The sequence below is a fragment of the Paramormyrops kingsleyae genome, chromosome 2 (genome assembly GCF_048594095.1).
Source record: "Paramormyrops kingsleyae isolate MSU_618 chromosome 2, PKINGS_0.4, whole genome shotgun sequence".
NCBI lineage: Eukaryota > Metazoa > Chordata > Actinopteri > Osteoglossiformes > Mormyridae > Paramormyrops > Paramormyrops kingsleyae.
Window position 1 is genome coordinate 31,261,591 of NC_132798.1, and position 17,424 is coordinate 31,279,014.

General features: G+C 44.8%; 2 protein-coding genes and 1 non-coding gene across 4 annotated transcripts; all 3 read left to right on the forward strand.

The window, feature by feature from the left end:
• Positions 1 to 1,031: 1,031 nt before the first annotated feature.
• Positions 1,032 to 2,764, forward strand: rnf181 (ring finger protein 181). 2 transcript variants are annotated; one of them, XM_023820675.2, is made up of 6 exons: positions 1,032 to 1,180; positions 1,306 to 1,481; positions 1,566 to 1,699; positions 1,802 to 1,917; positions 2,075 to 2,149; positions 2,282 to 2,764. In XM_023820675.2, exons 2-6 carry the CDS (start codon positions 1,396 to 1,398, stop codon positions 2,339 to 2,341), a joined length of 471 nt encoding a protein of 156 aa, XP_023676443.1. In that variant the 5' UTR covers positions 1,032 to 1,180; positions 1,306 to 1,395; the 3' UTR covers positions 2,342 to 2,764. The 2 variants fall into 2 exon arrangements, with proteins under 2 accessions (XP_023676443.1, XP_023676445.1); XM_023820677.2 differs by having other exon boundaries at positions 1,051 to 1,180; positions 1,333 to 1,481.
• Positions 2,765 to 9,110: 6,346 nt separating this feature from the next.
• trnag-ccc (transfer RNA glycine (anticodon CCC)) lies at positions 9,111 to 9,181 on the forward strand. The gene has a single exon. It is a non-coding gene; the product is annotated as a tRNA-Gly (tRNA).
• A 256-nt stretch (positions 9,182 to 9,437) lies between these two features.
• On the forward strand, positions 9,438 to 17,189 carry LOC111848600 (cytotoxic granule associated RNA binding protein TIA1-like). Its single transcript, XM_072708956.1, has 12 exons — positions 9,438 to 9,675; positions 10,403 to 10,499; positions 10,795 to 10,893; positions 12,579 to 12,633; positions 12,739 to 12,826; positions 13,348 to 13,423; positions 13,721 to 13,829; positions 14,121 to 14,216; positions 14,594 to 14,678; positions 15,120 to 15,258; positions 15,538 to 15,683; positions 15,824 to 17,189. The coding sequence occupies exons 1-12, from the start codon at positions 9,650 to 9,652 to the stop codon at positions 15,963 to 15,965; spliced, it is 1,158 nt and encodes a 385-aa protein (XP_072565057.1). The 5' UTR covers positions 9,438 to 9,649; the 3' UTR covers positions 15,966 to 17,189.
• The last annotated feature ends 235 nt before the right edge of the window (positions 17,190 to 17,424 follow it).

The following is a 17,424-nucleotide window of genomic DNA, read 5'->3' on the forward strand; positions in this document are numbered from 1 at the left end:
GGGTGTTGTCAGTTTGAAATAAACCTCCCTCCGGCTCTTTTGCCAGGGGGTATTTAAGGCACTGAGCTGAGGGTGAGCAAACACAGCACGGTGAAAGTGCAGCTGTCTTCCCAGACTGGAGGGCCCTTCCCGGAAAGCCCCCCATGAGCATCACGTGCATTCTCCTGCAAATGGTTCCTCATGACGTCCTCTGAACCTCAGGACACAATCCCTTTTACGGCTGCCGGCCGCCTACACCTGAAGGGGCGTTTTTTGTTTTACCATACTCACAGTGTACATTATGCTAATGCTTTAAAACGAATAGTGTGTATTACAAATATGAATGTTCTCTTTTTTTCTGTTGAGACAAATCGTGTATTTTAGCTCATTGAGACTTCTTTCAATAAAATATGCATTTTTTAGAAAAAATAAGCAGCATTTATGTGATTCTTACAAGAGTCCTGTTTCCAAATGTGCACCATGACTATTAAGTGAAAAACAATGTTTTTTATTTTTATTTATGTTGTATTAACAATTACCGTATAACCCAGGAAATCTCTTTTTCCCTGATTAATGTTTATCTAATGAATTTGTTTCTTCACTCGTCTGACATTCTCAGGAAAGAAACGTACAGGGCTGATAAACAGGAAGTGGATTTGGGGAGCTTTGTAACATGATCTTGAGCTAAAACAAAACGGGCACCCCGCAGAGCTGACCAAGCCTCTCCCTAGTTCCCTGGATGTCGGACACACACAGCACCTCCACGCTACCTGTCACTTCAGGGTGAGCAGGACAGTCACACGCTGCCGGCTAACGGCACACAGGTAACCTGAAGGAGCGGTCATACCTAACGTTAACCAAATCAGTTTACATTGTAATCCTGTTGAGCTGCAGCTCAGACCCACCACCCGCGCACACTCCGTATAATCACTGATAGCATCTACGCCAATCACAATTCACTAATTTCACGCAAACTACCGTCACGTGCTCAAAAAGTACCAGCCTCCCTCCACTCTCATTGGTTTCCTTCGCGCAGCAATTTTTATTTTTTGCACCGATTGGCTTTCTTCGAACAAACCCCGCGTTGATTGGTCGAAAGAAACGCTGCCACTGGATTAGAGGATTTTGTTTATTCCGGAAGTATGACTGTGCTCTGGTGAGAATCGGCACATTATACAGACGGAACTGGTATTCATATCAGGTAAATTTAATTTAAATTTAGTTAAATAATGTTGAAAACAGTGTGTTTCTCTTGGTGAGATGAGATATTAATAAGCGGGCTTAATTACTCATCGTAATTCCGCTTTCCGGGCAACCATGGGACAGCGATCAGTCTGTCCTGTGTGTCCGCAGTTGCAGGGTCCCTGACAGCTTCTGCCTGTTCCTGGAGCCGCTGCATTCAGCACAGAAGGAAGGATGGCGTCCTACTTTGACGAGCACAACTGCGAGCCCACCAACCCGGAGGAGCAGTACCGCCAGAATGCTTTGCTGGAGCTGGCCAGGTGAACCTGCGCCTGGGGGCCGGTGAAAACGGGACACGTATTGCCAGGACACGTGTAAGTAACCCCTGATTGACATGCCTACAGGTCTCTGATGCAAGGCATGGACATTGACCTGGGTCCATTTGACATGTCAGAGTGGGACCAGCGCCTACCGCCTCCTGCCGCCCGAGCCGTGGTACAGAACCTCCCCATGGTCGTTATCACCTTTGAGCAAGCAGGTACTCCTGGCCCTAGGAGCACAGTGGCAGGTTTCTAGCCTGCTTTATCTCTGCACTACCTGCTTGTGTCGTCCTACTGACTTCCTGTCCTCCTCTACCTAGACAGAGGTCTGAAATGCCCTGTGTGTTTGCTGGAGTTTGAGGAAGATGAGACCGTGAGGAAGATGCCTTGTGAACACCTTTTTCATTCCAGCTGCATCCTGCCATGGCTGGGAAAGGTATGAACTAAATTGGCAGTCGGCAGTCAAAGTATTGAGTTTCATCCTGTCCCTCTGGTTTTAGTAATGAGGGTAATGTGTCAGTGTCCATCATGTGGGTCTCAGGATATAGTCAGTCCAAATATATCTGAGCCAGCCTCCTGCTTGTTTTTCTTAGACGAACTCCTGTCCTCTCTGTCGCCTCGAGCTGCCGACAGACAACCAGGAGTATGAGGAGTTCCGGAAAGACAAGGTGAGCGCACCAGACACCCGGAGGTGCAGGATGCATACTTGGCATGTCTGTCTGTTTACTAGTGGGGTTTGGATGAACAACTTAGCCCCCTGGTTCTGCATATCTCTCTTTGTGATCTCTCTGGTGCTTTAGGAGCGAAGAAAGCAGATGGAGCACAGACTGGAGAATTTGCATGGAGCCATGTACACTTAGGGAGAGCCCCAGTGACAACGAGATAGTCTTTATGATCTAGTATCTTGGTGATTTCTGTTTTTTTTTTTAAATCATGGGATTCCAGCTGGGGTTTGGGAATATTTTTGTTGAGTTTGTGATGCTTATAATGATATTTTAAAATTCTTTTAGAAGGACCAAATAAACTGAATATTAGGACTACTTCTATCAATACTTTTACTATAAATGAGTTCTACAGGAAATCTTGACTTAAATGAATGTACAGTGTATATAACCTGTTAAATAAAATGTTGATATTAAGTAAGTTTGCAGTAAGTTAGAGGAACGGGATATTTATTACCATGTGAAGTTATGTATAATCTGAGCTTTGCCTCAATCATTTTCCATCAAATTCTGCACAGTTCTTTGGGTATTTGTAGGAATAAAAATTTTTTTGGTATGTTTTATATGCACTGTTGATTTGGGGGATCAGGACTCAGAAGGTCACTTGTTCGAATCCTGGGGCTGGCAGACCAATGCCTTTGTTGGGACCCTGAGTAAGGCCCCAGTTGCTCCAGGGGCACTGCACACTGGCTGAATCTGTGCTGTGACCCCCCCAGCTTGCTCTCAACTGTAAATGTGTCACGCAGAGAGCAAGATGTGATAGGCGAAGAGAGAATTCCCCCATGATGGTGAATAAAGTATCACTATTCTGTTGTATTATATTAAAACAGTATAGCAGTATATACACCAGTGTAACCATTCAAGTGGCCACACTGTGCCAGTTCACTGTCATCTGTGTAGTTTGTTGACTGGGGGGGGGGGGGGGGGCTTGGCGAGTCATGCTGACCGGGCCGGGTGCATTTCATTATTCACAGCCTGTTTTAGCCTATTGCCTGTCAGTCGCTGTACTAGTTCTCACATAGTAAAAGCAGGCAGTGATGAACCGCCAAAGGTAACTAACTGCCCCTGGGTTTTAAAGGGTTTTAAGGGTTAAGGGTTTTAAAGGCTCATTTCTGCCAACTAAGGAGCTCAGGTTGGATCCTGGAGCTCACCAAAAACAGGTGGGGAGGAAAGGAGTGCTGAGAGAGCAGAGTATAGTTTTGGGGACAGCATGTACAGTGATAAAGGGCAGTGAATGGGCAGTGGGGTTACCGTGGTTATTTGCCACACTCACCAATTGGCTGTTGCTCTCTACGGCTTCCAAACACAGGTCAGCATGTGAACTATTCACCTCTGGTCTTATGTATGAGTCCGATCCCTTGATATGCTTGGACGAGATTAAAATCATTGAGTAACTGAAGGTTTCCCAGTCGGAAATGTCACCCATTTTCTGTCGTAAATAAGTGGGTGTAAAACAACAGAATAAAACTCAGCAACTGTAAACAACCCATTTATTTGTGTTCATAAGCTTGGAGTCGATCCCAGAAGACACATGACGGCTGCAGATGGTAGGAGGATCCAGCGAGCCTGATTAAGGTTCACATCCAGCGAGCAAACCGGGACACTCAGCCCAGCTTTCCCATAAATGCTAAAACCCCAAATATTTTACAAGAGACAGTGTATGCTTCCTAAAAGAAAGGGAATGTAACATGAAAACCTACAAGGATATGATTTAACGAGAGTGAGTGGCTACAAAGCGACATACAGACAGAATTTTAATATGTATATTTATCAGGTTTTCTTTTAACAAAGCTCTTACTGACATCTAGAGTAAAAATAAGCATTGGCAGAAGAATCACATTTTAAAAACACAATAAGCACCAAAGGACATTGGGGTTCATTGATTTTAGTCCCATCCACAGCCTGCACTCACCATATAATTATTAATACATTCAATTCAATTCAATTGCAAAGCAGGTTTACAATGAATTGTAAGTTTGTGTAAACTCCAAAGAACAGTGTAAGAAATGGCAGACGACGCAATACAATGGAATGTGTCACACAAAATAGGTAATATGTGAGGAAAGAATGTATGAGAAGGAAGTATGCAAACATAAAACATAATTGACCAAGTATCAAACCGTAACGTCCATTATTTCCGGCTATTTACTCCTGCACTTCCAGACTGACGAAAAGCTTTGACCCCAAAAGGCATCAATCATCGTAACCAGGCAACAAGCTGAAATAACCCCACGAGCTGTGCCCATCTGCCAGCCTGCCCCTGTCTATAGTGCTGCTAGCTCTTATCCATGTGACTGCTGCTGATTTAATGCACTGTTTAATGCTGCTAAAAGATTGTTACTCCACTGTAGCTTTTCATTCAGCCGATAATGTTTATTATTTTGTATTTTATTTTTGTATTTATTTTTTATTTTGTTTTGTTTTTATCATATTTTATTTATCCTTTATTGCTTTGGTGAGAAGCACACAATGTTTCATTGTACTGTATATGGAAAAGATATTCTATTATTCACAATTTAAAGTGAATTAGTGCTGTAGTAATAAATACTGACCCAGACAGTATGATAATTTGCTCAATGGAGCAGCATAGCTGCATGGCAAAAGAGTGTAGGACAGAAGGATATTCTTGAGTACTGAGGATTGGCTATTTATAAGTGCATGAACAGGTGCTGAGGCATGTTAAGAAGAGACAGATGCAGTATGTGCATGTATGCACAGTACAATGAGCACTGTGTTCTGCAGAGCATAGTGTGAGTTAGCAGAAGTTCATCTGCTTGATTACCCTGGGGAGAAACTGTTCGTAAGCTTAGTGGTACAGGTCTGGAGACACCTGCAGCCTCTTCCAGAGGGCAATCCGTACCTGGGGACTTGAAGTCTCACTATAAGCATTCAACACTCTTTATGTTTAACAAAAAAATTTCCTACTTCACAGTTGACTCCAAAGATCCGACTCCCTGTTGACTCTGCTGACTCTCACTGCTGACCAGACTGACTGATAACCAGTTACAGGACGTCTTCTGACACTTTTACCATGTGTAAGACAGTGGTCTAAGAAAGGGTTTGTTTCCATACCATGTTTTGTATTGTAAAGTTTAGGTACCCCAACATGCACACGTACTTAATATAAAGAAAAAGTGCTGCGTCAAAGGTCTTGTGTGGTCGTATGACGTGCAAGCAGTTGTTGTTTCACAAACCAGTGGGGTCTCTACAGAGCAAAAATGTGGACTGTCTGGCAGGGAGCTCGGAAGAAACAAAAACACGGACCAACTGTGGTTCCCCGAGGAGCGGATTGGGAAACACTGGTCTCAGGCACTGGTAAATGTCTGGCATATCACGTAAAATCAGTGCCAAAAGACAGTCGTCTTCAAGTTTGCTTTATTTTTGGCAGGTAGTTAAAACTACAGCACATCCTGAAATATAATATATGACAGCAAATGAGACATATATACAGTCAGCCCTCATGCATTTGCGCTTCATGATTCGCGACTTCACAGATCAGCGAAAATTACATGTACATGTTCCCTTTACGTATTTTATTGAATTGTACCTTGGTTACGTATATGACTTCTGTCAATAAGTTTACAGTCCTGTTCATTTACTCATTTTACCTTACTGTCAATGCAAAAGAAAATGGCAGCCAATGCCGTGTTCTATGAATTAGTAGGGGTAACATTAGTATACTGTACTGTAAATGTGTTAGTGTGACAAATATCCGTTAGGCGATACTGTACTCTATTTTTTCATCAAACTTTTGTTTTTTTAAAAGGTAATGTATTAAACTAACTTTTAAATGAAATTAAAGTCTTTTGGGAGCATGACTGAGGTCATATTTAGGGTTTAAACTATAGAAATGAGCACATATTACCATTTTTAGTGACTCTATCAAACATCCACGAATCCTTCTCATTCACGACGGGTTCTGGAACCTAACCTTGCAATTGTCCAAGGTCTGACTGTACTGATTGCTCTAATCTGTTCTCTGAAGGTTCATCTAACAGGTTCAATGACAGCAATGAAAGGAATAGAAGGCCTAACTAAACTCTAATTCTGGTCTAGTGAAAGCATCCAGGGACACTGTCACTGATGGAGACATTCCTGTTATACATTGTGCAATTTCTTCTGGCTGCATTCTCTGCTTACAAGTACAATTTTTACACATTTTCTGGTCTCCTGTGAGGAGGAAATAGAAGCAGATAACTCTTGTGTTTTTTGTCTTTTGACCCAAGTTTTCAAATCGCTTCCTGATATAATGACAAATGAAAGGAAAAAACACCAACGAGGAAAGGTGTGTACAGGAGTGACGTTTCCTTCCATTTGTAGCTAATCTTTTCCTCTTGTTAACAGTGATTTATTTTGAGTACTAGACTGTATCAAGATTAAAATTATGGCTCAAGTCAAAATAGCCTTATGAACAAACACTGAACTTCAGGAGAGAAAACCATGTGGACACAGGGAAAGTTATGAGCAGCATTTGAACCTGTGCTACCTGATTTACTTCAGATTGTATTCAGACACCTGTAACGTAAAACACCATCTGAGAATATTCAAAGAAAAATAGCAGACTTTTCATTTGTAATCACTACACGCAAAGCCCTTCACACGCTGGCTGCCTTAAATGACTCTCAGACAGTCTTCGTCCCTGAGGGGAGGGTGAGCTAACAAAGCTGTTCCTGTGCTCTGCTCATCAGCAAGAGCACTCTTCTCAGTGCAGGCACCTGGCACGACATCACAAATCCCCACTGTTGCCAGGTTTCTGCTGCTGGAGCAGAAACAATTCATGAACTGGAAACACAAGGTAGACATTAAGGCCATATATAACAGCACACTACAATCTATGAACTATTCTTAATGTGATCTGGAATGTAGGGGATCCCCATCCTGTTTGTGTAAGTTTTACTTACGCAAAAATGCTCTGTTGTCAGGAGGGAAAATGATTGAAAATTATTGGTTGAGAGAGATAAATAATCAGATTATAGAGAAGGTGCATCCAAACAACTAGAGGAGGTGGGACCAGCCAATCAGATGTCTTAGTCCCATCCCCCAGTTGCTTTGACCCACCTCCTCTAGTATCTGACTTCTTGTACACATCCACATTGCATATAACAGCCAGATTGCACTTCACCATTGTCTTGTCTTACCTTAACTGTGCATGTATCTACTGTATGAGACCTGCTGACATCTGGAGGCAAATTCCCTGTACGTGTGAACATACTTGGCCAAATAAACCTGATTCTGGTTCTGATTACCTAAGTCCTCATATGATCATTTACAATAGGCTTGAAAATATAGGCTTTATGGTAGAGTGTTTCAGCAGGCCCAACCTCTGTACGGTAGAGTGAATGGCCAGGCCAAAAACTGTTAAATGATGTCCAAACCCAAAACACCCCACATGCCCAGTACATTGCTAGCAATGCCTTTTAGCCCTCTTTGGCACCTCAGGCAATCATTCAACTAGTTCTACACTGCCTGGCCAAAAAAAAAAGTTGCACAATTTAATATTTTGTTGGGACGCCTTTAACTTTGATTGCGATGCACATTCGTTAATGCATTTCCATGTGCATATGTAGCATCTCAACATTTTTTTCCATCCAGATTTGCATTAATTTCTCATCAAGATCTTGTATTGAACAGGTTGAAAGTTGAACCACTCCGTAAAGTCTTCTTCAGCACATCTCAAAGACTTTCAATGGGGTTAAGGTCAAAACTCTGTGCTGCCCAATTCACATGTGAAAATGATTCCTTACGCTCCCTAAACCACTCTAACAGTTCGATCCCTATGAATCTTGACATTATCATCTTGGAATATGTCCATGCCTTTAGGTAAGAAAAATATCTATTGATAGGATAACCTGGCTATTGAGTAGGTTCAGGTATTCAGCTGACTTCACCTTATTGCTGCATAACGTTGCTAAGCTTTAATAAAGATGCTATCATTGGCTTTTAAGTACCTGCTGATTTAAATTCAAGCAGTGACTCTTTTTTTGGCCAGGTAGCGTATACTTGTATGCGAAATGCCACGAGCAGGCATTGGTTTTTGTCTTAGGGTAACAGTTAATAATAATACTCCACCTGCATATTATTTTATGATATTGTAGCGCCCTCTGCAGTTCAGAGCTAGAATCATCAATAACACTGAGCAGCCTCATCATATGTCACATTTAATTGTAACTCGAATGACCAGTACCTTGTGCGCCCTGCTGTGAGTTTGGCTTTCTGAACTTCTGGAGTATTACGTTGTGGGAGAAGTCTGAGATGAGTTGGATGAAATCATTTTTTCACAGGCTATACGTTTATACATTTTTGTATCTGGAATTCGTTTTTGTACTAAAATGTACTGCACTTGGTATTTGTAGTTTTCAAGAATAATTCTGTTGGTGCCGATTATTTTTGGAGCACAATGTCAGCGAAATGTTTTTATTATGTATGCAATCGACACTACATTTAATAAGATTACACCACAATCTGAATTATTATCACTCAACTAAGAAGAAAAATATTTGAAAGTGACATGACAAGTATGAAAAGCAGGTAAACAGTGATTAGAAATCACAATTCATTTCCTGTTAGGAACAAGCTCAGAGCCAACTAAGGCTAAACAAGTCGCATTGTGTGTCTCCAGGTCACGTTATAATAATAAGGCAAGATTATTCCCAAAATAGCGTTGTGGACTGTGTGTTGATATTACTCCCCTGGTGGTGGAGCGGAATGTGGTTTGACCTTATTCCCATGGTCATTAAGTGGGATGTGGGTTGATATCACTTCCGTACTAATGAGCTGGGCGGATGCCTGATGTTATTCTCGAAGAAGAGGAGTGTGGATTGTGTTATTTTCATACATACGTCACCTGCAATGTTAAAATTTATATAAGACACTATTATAAATGAAGACTGAAAAAATGGTCACCAAAGCGCCGCTGGTGTAGTGGTATCATGCAAGATTCCCATTCTTGCGACCCGGGTTCGATTCCCGGGCGGCGCACGCATTTTAAGATGATCATCTGAGATGTGAGAGATCACATTTCAAAAGACGGCAATGTCCAAATCCGGTTTCTCAATCAGAACTGATTTCAAAAGTGCATGTACATCCAACAGTGACGAAAATTTCCTCAGCTGTTTTAAGATCAGGGCCAAGCTGAAGTCCTGCAAACTCAGTCGTTTTGATGTGAAATTATTATTTAACCTCAATCAGCTCCGTTTTAAAGCCCGTTAAAACAAGCGCCGTAGAGGCGAGCGGAGCTCTTCCGCGCATGCGCACGAGTTCGCCGCCATCTTCTGTTGGTTCCCTTTTGTCCGTGACCGGGGGAGAGGAGCCAGGCGGCTGCATATTATTCACCGAATTGCGGCCGGAGGAATACAGCGAAACCTAAACACTGCGACGCAGTACCACAGCACAGTACTCCCCGGGTGTTTCCCTCCTCTCGGGGCTCGGTATTTGAAAAGCACGACAATGGACGACGAGCAGCCCAAGACGCTGTAAGTAACCGGCAGGCTAGGCGGCTTTAGCTAGGCGAGCGGCGGCCGCTCGGCGGTCCTACAAGAAGCCGCCGGCCAGGCTGCTGACCCTTCAGCGTACCCGGGGTCCCTTCGCGCCGCCTGAGCTCCAGCTCCATTAAAACGATGTGTGTGTTTACGTGGCAATTCGTGTAAAATGGAGAATGAACCCGGCTATGCTGTTGGCGAAGCCGTGCTAAATAAGAGGCGATCTTGAGTAAGATTGCTGGTTAAATGCGGATCAGCAGCTATTTAAACCGTCGAGTGACAAATTCGACTTATCTTTGGATAAGGATTACGAAATAAAACAGTGGGAGCATGTGGCTATGCTGGGGCGGTGTGCTATTGTGATGTTATGCTATTAAACCCTTACACAGTGTGGTCTTTAAACACGCCTTTTGTGTGTGAAGGTGATGGCTTGTTAACCAGTCTCCCTGTGTCTTCATTCCAGTACAGCATAGTTTCTCTTTTTTTAATCCAGATAGGTCATGATGTACTTTCTGTGTTCAGTTTCAGGCCTGTTACTCGCAATTTAAGAGTTCGCCCTGGTTTTGCCTGCATTAGTCATTGTTTGACTCTGCCTTATGTGTGACAGTGCAGTCTTGAAGTTGTCAAGTATGAGATCTCAGTGTGAGATGTTTTGGGGTTGAATGGTGAACGTGGAAGAACACCGGATCGTCCCTTTGAGCTCGACCTCCCTGTGCCACAGGTATGTTGGGAACCTGTCCCGGGATGTGACTGAGGCCCTCATCCTGCAGCTCTTCAGCCAGATCGGACCCTGCAAGAGCTGCAAAATGATATCAGATGTGAGTGGCATGGATGCTGATACCCGCTGGAGCGGTGGGTGGGTGGGTGTGTTTGTGGCCGCTGCTGGGATCACCTCCCTCTCTTCTCTGTGCTGTTAAGATTTTTTTTTTACAGCTGTGGTATTCAGTTACCAAACAGCAGCGCGGAGAGTTCGGTTTCTGCTTCATTTATACACATTTAAGTGTCACGTATAAGGCTGGTCACCCTGTAGAAGAGAACAGCTCCTTAAGCACTGTGGTGCCCCCTACAGCCCTGGATGAGCTCTACCGTAACTGTCCCGTTCCCTTCCTCCAGACTGCAGGCAATGACCCATACTGTTTTGTGGAGCTTTATGAGCACAGACACGCCGCTGCTGCCCTGGCTGCCATGAACGGCCGTAAGATAATGGGTAAGGTAAGCTATCGTATCTCTTGGGTGAGTTGGGGAAACGTGGGGGCAGGCCTGTGTCGCCATGGCAATGGGAGTGGAGCTTTTCCAGTGGACCCCTCTTTGTTTAAAGCTTACAGTCGACAGTAATGTGTCTTCAGATGTGTTTAGATCTGAATGTGGGTTGCACCCTCTATAGACACACTGTTATTTCTTATTTGCCCGAGCCGTATTGCCGTAGGCTTAATAGCTTAACCAGTGATGCTAATAGGTAAGTGACTTTTACTTGATAGTGCTATTCCGTTGTTTTTAACTTTAAAATTCATGGAATGCTAGTCCAGACCGTGTCATCCTCATCATAGGCATCAGGTAATATTCTCTCACATTTAATCGTAACTCTTAAATCACCTGTACCTTGTGCCCCCTGCTGTGAGTTTCTGAACTTCTGGATTTTTACATTGTGGAAGAAAAAGTCTTGAGATGAGCTGGATGAAATCAGGTTTTCACAGGCTCAATATGTTTTTGTATGTAGATTTTTTTCGTACAAAAATATACAAATTTTCAAGAATAGTTCTGTTTGCAAACTTTCTTGATCAAAATCTGTAGAATTACACTGCCGTAGTGTACCTGACACACAATTTTTTTTAATGGATTGGGAACATGTATGTTCTTTTGCCGTTATTTAAAATTAGGTTTATTAATGACAGGTCCAATGACTAAAGAGGAGGTGTGTTCACTGTCCCTCTGACAAGCGTGTCCCTGTATCATTAGCAGCTTGTCACTTACCTATTGCTGATGGACACTTGGCTGATGAGCCAATCAGGCGCCCCAAGACTAAGCAGGTGGTTTTGGGTACAGAGCCCACTTCTCCATGACTTTCCTCTGTAACCATGGATGTTGTGGTTCTAGACCTGTCTCCTAAGCGTCATGACCTGTGCTCCTAATGTCACACATGCATTTACTATTTCTGACATGGGCGTTAGGGTGTCATTAGTCCCCAGTAGTCCTAGCAGTGCTTTTGTCCATCCAGAGAGCACATCTAATGGAAGCTTGGAGGCCGTCAGACCTCTTTAGGGAAATTTCATATGCGGAGAAGCAGTTACTTAGTGGGAGTGGTGTCCCCCTTGAATTAAATGGCAGGTTTAATTTAATTTTAGTTGATTGCTCATTGGTGTGTAGATCTTGTTTGTGTAAAACCTTTATAGAAAAACATGAAGTTGTTAGTCTGTGGGGATATGCACTTCTAACTTTACTATTGATGTTGCTGGAATTGAGGGAGCGATCTTGACCTGTTCTCTATATATTTATCTTGTTCTTTCTTAGCGTTTCTGCGTCACTTTACCCTCAGTACAAATCTATTCAGTGTAAATATTTTATCCTCAACAGGTATTGAAGGACCATTTGAGGAGTAATACAAGTTCATAATTTCACTCGTTTGTAAGTTCCTTGTTATTTAGACCTTTTTACTTATTAGATTTTTTAAAAATATTCTCTATACATTTTTACATTTTTAAACAGTTGAGTGTAATCAGGTTTGTCCCTCTCTTTGTTTTTTGTTTTTTTCTTTTTTCCTCCCTCCTCATCCTCGTCACTGAACCCAGACACCGCCCTCTGTGTCACGCGGTTTCGCTTTACAAAACCATAGATGGCGCTGTGCCCTCCTGCGCCTCAGAGGCTTAATTTTGCTGCCTTGTTGTCTCCCTTTTTTCCAGGAAGTCAAAGTGAACTGGGCCACGACTCCGAGCAATCAGAAGAAAGACACGAGCAGTAAGTGTGTCTCGCCTCCCCCGTAGCTGGTGACTGGTGATGCCAGTGGTGATGGTGCGTATGGGAGGATCTCAGGAAATCTGTGCCCCCTCCCCCCCATTCTAGATCACTTCCATGTCTTTGTTGGAGACCTCAGCCCTGAAATCACCACTGAGGACCTAAAAGCAGCCTTTGCGCCCTTTGGGAGAACATCGTAAGTGTTCCGTTTACGCATAACATACCTACTAAGTCATTTGAGGTTGCAGACATCAGATGTGACTACACCCAGTCTTCGGGGGTGCCCAAGAAATATGAAGGACAGCCAACATTCGAATCAAACATTACTGCTTTATTTTAAATGGGACCCATGAATCTTACTGGTTCCCTGTTGTATTTTCATAGCCCATGATCAGGTGGCTGTAGCGCACTGCTCACTGTGAAGGTTCATGTAACCCACAAAATGCATCCGTGTGCTTTGAACCGTCCAAACTGAGTAGCGTGCCATGTGAAGGGTTGCCATTGATGACCGTCATTGTGTTCAGCTTCAGTACCTTTCAGACTTGTGCTGACCCACTTTTCTAAGACTGATTAAAGTACAACCCATAATCTGACTGCATGTAGCTCTTCAGAATCGCTAGAAATGTTGCTGACTCATGGGTTGAATGCTTACAGGAGAGTTTGCCTGGGTCGGCGTTGCCTGTGGAATTTACCTGGTCTCTCTGCTTTCCTCCACAGCGATGCACGCGTGGTGAAAGACCCAGCAACTGGAAAATCCAAGGGTTATGGCTTTGTGTCTTTCTTCAACAAGTGGGTATGTATCTGAGGTGGTCTCCTGTCTCCGCACGGCTCAGCAGCTTTGGGAAGCTCAACATGTTAAAGGGAGTGAGGCAGGATAATGCTGTAGGTCTTTGGTGTTTGTCCAGTTCAGCAGAACTTTTGGTTTATTTTTACAGTGTTTGGAATAACTGCAATTTTGAAGGTGCAGTTGACCTCAGAAACAACCAGAATGTGTAGCAGTGACAGGGACCCCTGCAGATGTTCTGTTGCTAGGGTGCAGGCCACCAGTTGTGGTCGCTAAGTGAGCTGGAACCTCATGGCTCTGTTACAGGACGCTGAGAATGCCATCCAGCAGATGGGTGGCCAGTGGTTGGGTGGCAGGCAGATCCGGACCAACTGGGCCACGAGAAAGCCCCCAGTTCCCAAGAGTGGCCATGAAGGTACGTTATGTGCGGTGTCGCCCCCTACGGCCTAACGTGTACCTGCCGACCTCGGCAGATATTCGCGCTTTGAGCAGTAAAACAGCTTGTGTCAGACTTAAACGCCATGTTGCCGTTATCCGGCCTGCTCTTGCTAGCATCACGAGCCGTTAGCCTGCTGTGGGCCAGTCGTCGTTCTTTGAGCCCTTGACACCTTCCCCTGAAGGTTTTTATGATGCACACGTATCCCACAGCTTTCTGGAGCTTCTGCTCCAGGTGCAGACACTGTTTAAGTTGGGCCCTTTTCCACAGTAAACACCAAGCAGCTGTCCTTCGATGATGTGCTGAACCAGTCCAGTCCCAGTAACTGCACGGTGTACTGTGGTGGGGTCTCCTCTGGCCTTACAGGTGGGCTCTGTCTTGCTGTCTTTGGCTTCTCCTATGATGCTATGGCCTGTTTCGCTAATAATAAGAATAATAGTAATGATGACACTGTTGCTCGCTGTGGGGAAATTCTCTTCTGGCTGCCGCATCTTGCTCTCCATGACAGACATTTAGGTGAGTGAACGGCAGCCACCTGCAGCGGTTCCCATGGAGCTGGGGGTTAAGGGTCTTACTCATGAGCCCACAGATATTACTGTTCTGCAGAAGCTGGGCTCGAACCAGCAACCTCCTATCCCAGGCACAGAGGCATAGCCCACTGAGCCGCACGCAACCCCCCCCCCCCCCCCAGTGTCCTCCTGCCAGCTTCCGTCACCTTTTTTTGTTTGATCTCTTCCTTTTAGAACAACTGATGAGGCAGACATTTTCCCCATTTGGCCAAGTCCTGGAGATTCGAGTTTTCCCGGATAAAGGATATTCTTTTGTGAGGTACGCTTTGGTTATGCTGGTTTCACTGGGTGTGTTTAAAAGGTCCCTTTGACAGTGGTGAACTAAGTACTCTGGTGGAGCCTCAGTTGTTATAAAAATCTAACTAATCTTATTGGTCCAGTGATGCAAAGGAGGTGGTCCGCATTGGTGAGCTACGTGAGCTATACACTGGATCTTTGTAGCTCACAGACCCACGTTGTGGAACTCTGATCAAATTAATATTAAAAGTTCAGCAGAACATTCTAGAGAACATGGAAGGAAATCGTTTAATTCCCCTTTGCAGCAATAAATTGGTCTTTGAGACAAGTGAGAACGGTTGTTGGGCTAAGCTGCTAAACGTTAATGCTATTTCCTTCTCAGTAAAGACCGCGGGCTCGCTGCGGGGTCAGCTTGCACTAGGACAGGCAAAGACAGATTTGTTCTTCACTACTTCATGTTTAGGTTCAACTCTCATGAGGCGGCGGCTCATGCCATCGTGTCTGTCAACGGGAGCTGCGTAGAGAACTACGTGGTGAAGTGCTCCTGGGGCAAGGAGACCGCGGACACGGCCAGCCCCCTGCACCAGGTCCCCGTGGCTCCGGTACGGAGCAGCCTCACTCACCCGCAAGCTTCTTTCTGTTTAACTACATACAAAACGCCTGTTTTTCTCTGTTATTGTCCAGTAAGTGACTAAATCTTTTGTAGAATATGTGATCACCTGCTACACGGAGTTTGCTTAGCTCCGCTGTGCTGGTTTAATAGATATGGGTGACTTTATCCAGTCTGTGAGCTTTTGAATCGCGCTTCTGATTGGCTGTCAGAGGGAGGCGGGTCTCACCCAAAACCTGTTTGCTCACCTTGTGTCTCTGTGTCACGGCAGAACAAGGTGGGCTTTGCCGCCCAGCCCTACGGCCACTGGGGTCAGTGGTACAGTGGCACCCAGCAGATCGGACAGTACGTGTCCAGCAGCTGGCCGGTACCCGCCTACGGGGTGTACGGACAGGCCTGGAACCAGCAGGGCTTCAAGTGAGTGCCGTGTGACCTCAGCGTAGGTGGGAGGGGCTTCTGCATGCCATTGTTGGGGTATGTTTGTCTGCTTGGGCTTCTCCCGCCGCCTGCCTCTGACATTCAGCTCTTTCTCTCTCACCCCCCCCTGCCCCCCGTAGTCACCTGCAAGCAGGGGCCGGCTGGACAGGCATGGGCACGGCGGTCAACAATGGTGGTGTGGTGGAGCCGACCGCCGCTATGAATGGAAGCATGCTCCCTAACCAGCTGAGCCTGGGGGCCGGCGGGTACCCCACCCACTGATGGCTGTCTGCGAGGCCGCGGGCTGCCGCTCAAACTTGTATATATCCATATTAAAGGACTGGTGAGGAGCTCAAATCAGTTGTGAACCTGAATTTTTCATGACGCTTGGATTGGGTGCTGTTGCCAGATGTTTTTTTTTGGCCTTTCGAGGACTGGAGTCCAGGGATTGGCTCACGAGATGTTTGACCTGGTGTCAGACCAGCTGTACAGGGAGGGGGCTGTGCCATTTTTAATTCGCTGCTTAATTAAGGGCAGCTGGCTTCTAGAGTAGTTCTTTTCTGGTGATTTGTTCAGTGATGTTTTTAAACACCCGCTCTTTTACCGAGTGAGTCTGATCGGGTTGTAGGTGTCTGATATATGACACCAGCCGGGTCCAAAGCCCGGCTCCCTCGAATGTGGTCGGACTGAGGCGGCCGTGGGGCACAGTGCTGCCACCTATCTTCAAGGCTGATAAATGTTAGTCAAAATGTTCCGCAGTGTTCTGGCTGGAAGGCTGTGAGTTCAGTACATAAATAACCCAGCATTGCCTCTTACATCTAAGGCTGTAAAAATTATGGTGAACATGCACACCTCATTATGAAAGCTTGCTTTGAGTCATTAGCTTAATATATGCTGTCATTAGCAACACTGCTACATGCTGATCCTTTCAGAGTTAAGGACTGTACCACCTGCAGTTCTGCGGGGGGGGTGGGGGGGGGCGTGCTTACATTGCTACGCGGTGCTATACACTCAGACGGCAAAGCAGGTTGAATCATCTAGATCATTCTTTGTTTCTGAAGTAGCATTATTTAGTGTTTTGTAAAATCCCTGAATGGATTAAAACTGCAGTGTTGCCCCTTCATCGTTTTGTGGGGGGGCAGCGTTGGACATGCCAACCTGTTGCCTTATTTTGAGTTTTTATGCTGTCTTTACAAATAGGCGGTGCCTATGGGTCTTTTAAAAACCTTCTTGAGGATTCCTCGCCTTTTTGTGGTCCTTCGGGATTGTAGCGCATTCCTGTGTTTGGGTTGAGATGCTCGACCTGCTTGTTTTTTTTAAATTTCTTTTTTATTTTGCCGTCATAAATGGATATGATTTTCACATTTTATTTAACGTTGCTTTTTTTTGTATGCAAAAATTAGGCTGGACTGACTGGGTCAGTAAACATGTGTTTGGTACTTTGAAGTGGCTTTTCAGTTGCTGTAATTTGTGAAATCTTCGTAATAAAGGGGACACCTGATGATATCACTGCTGTGCCATTTGTTCATTTAACTCTTCAGAGGAACGGACCATGGAAACCATTGTGTTGGCTGGCTGCTCGCGTTCCATCACATATAGATGGCTAGAGGCTTGGTGGACTTTTGGCTGGTGTATTTGGAATATCATGTGACAGGATGTGATGTCGTGGGTGGGTGCAGGTGTCAGACATGGAACCGGAAACCACTGAACAGGGATGAAATGTCTGGAGAGGGACATTGAT

What these genes read in the sequence shown, in the direction of transcription:
- rnf181 (XM_023820675.2), top strand. Translation starts at nt 1,396, where the DNA reads ATGGCGTCCTACTTTGACGAGCACAACTGCGAGCCCACCAACCCGGAG. An exon ending in TCCTGCCATGGCTGGGAAAG is followed by an intron (nt 1,918 to 2,074) that starts GTATGAACTAAA and finishes TGTTTTTCTTAG; the next exon opens with ACGAACTCCTGTCCTCTCTG. An exon ending in AGGAGTTCCGGAAAGACAAG is followed by an intron (nt 2,150 to 2,281) that starts GTGAGCGCACCA and finishes CTGGTGCTTTAG; the next exon opens with GAGCGAAGAAAGCAGATGGA.
- LOC111848600 (XM_072708956.1), top strand. Translation starts at nt 9,650, where the DNA reads ATGGACGACGAGCAGCCCAAGACGCT. An exon ending in GACGAGCAGCCCAAGACGCT is followed by an intron (nt 9,676 to 10,402) that starts GTAAGTAACCGG and finishes CCTGTGCCACAG; the next exon opens with GTATGTTGGGAACCTGTCCC. An exon ending in GCGCCCTTTGGGAGAACATC is followed by an intron (nt 12,827 to 13,347) that starts GTAAGTGTTCCG and finishes TTTCCTCCACAG; the next exon opens with CGATGCACGCGTGGTGAAAG.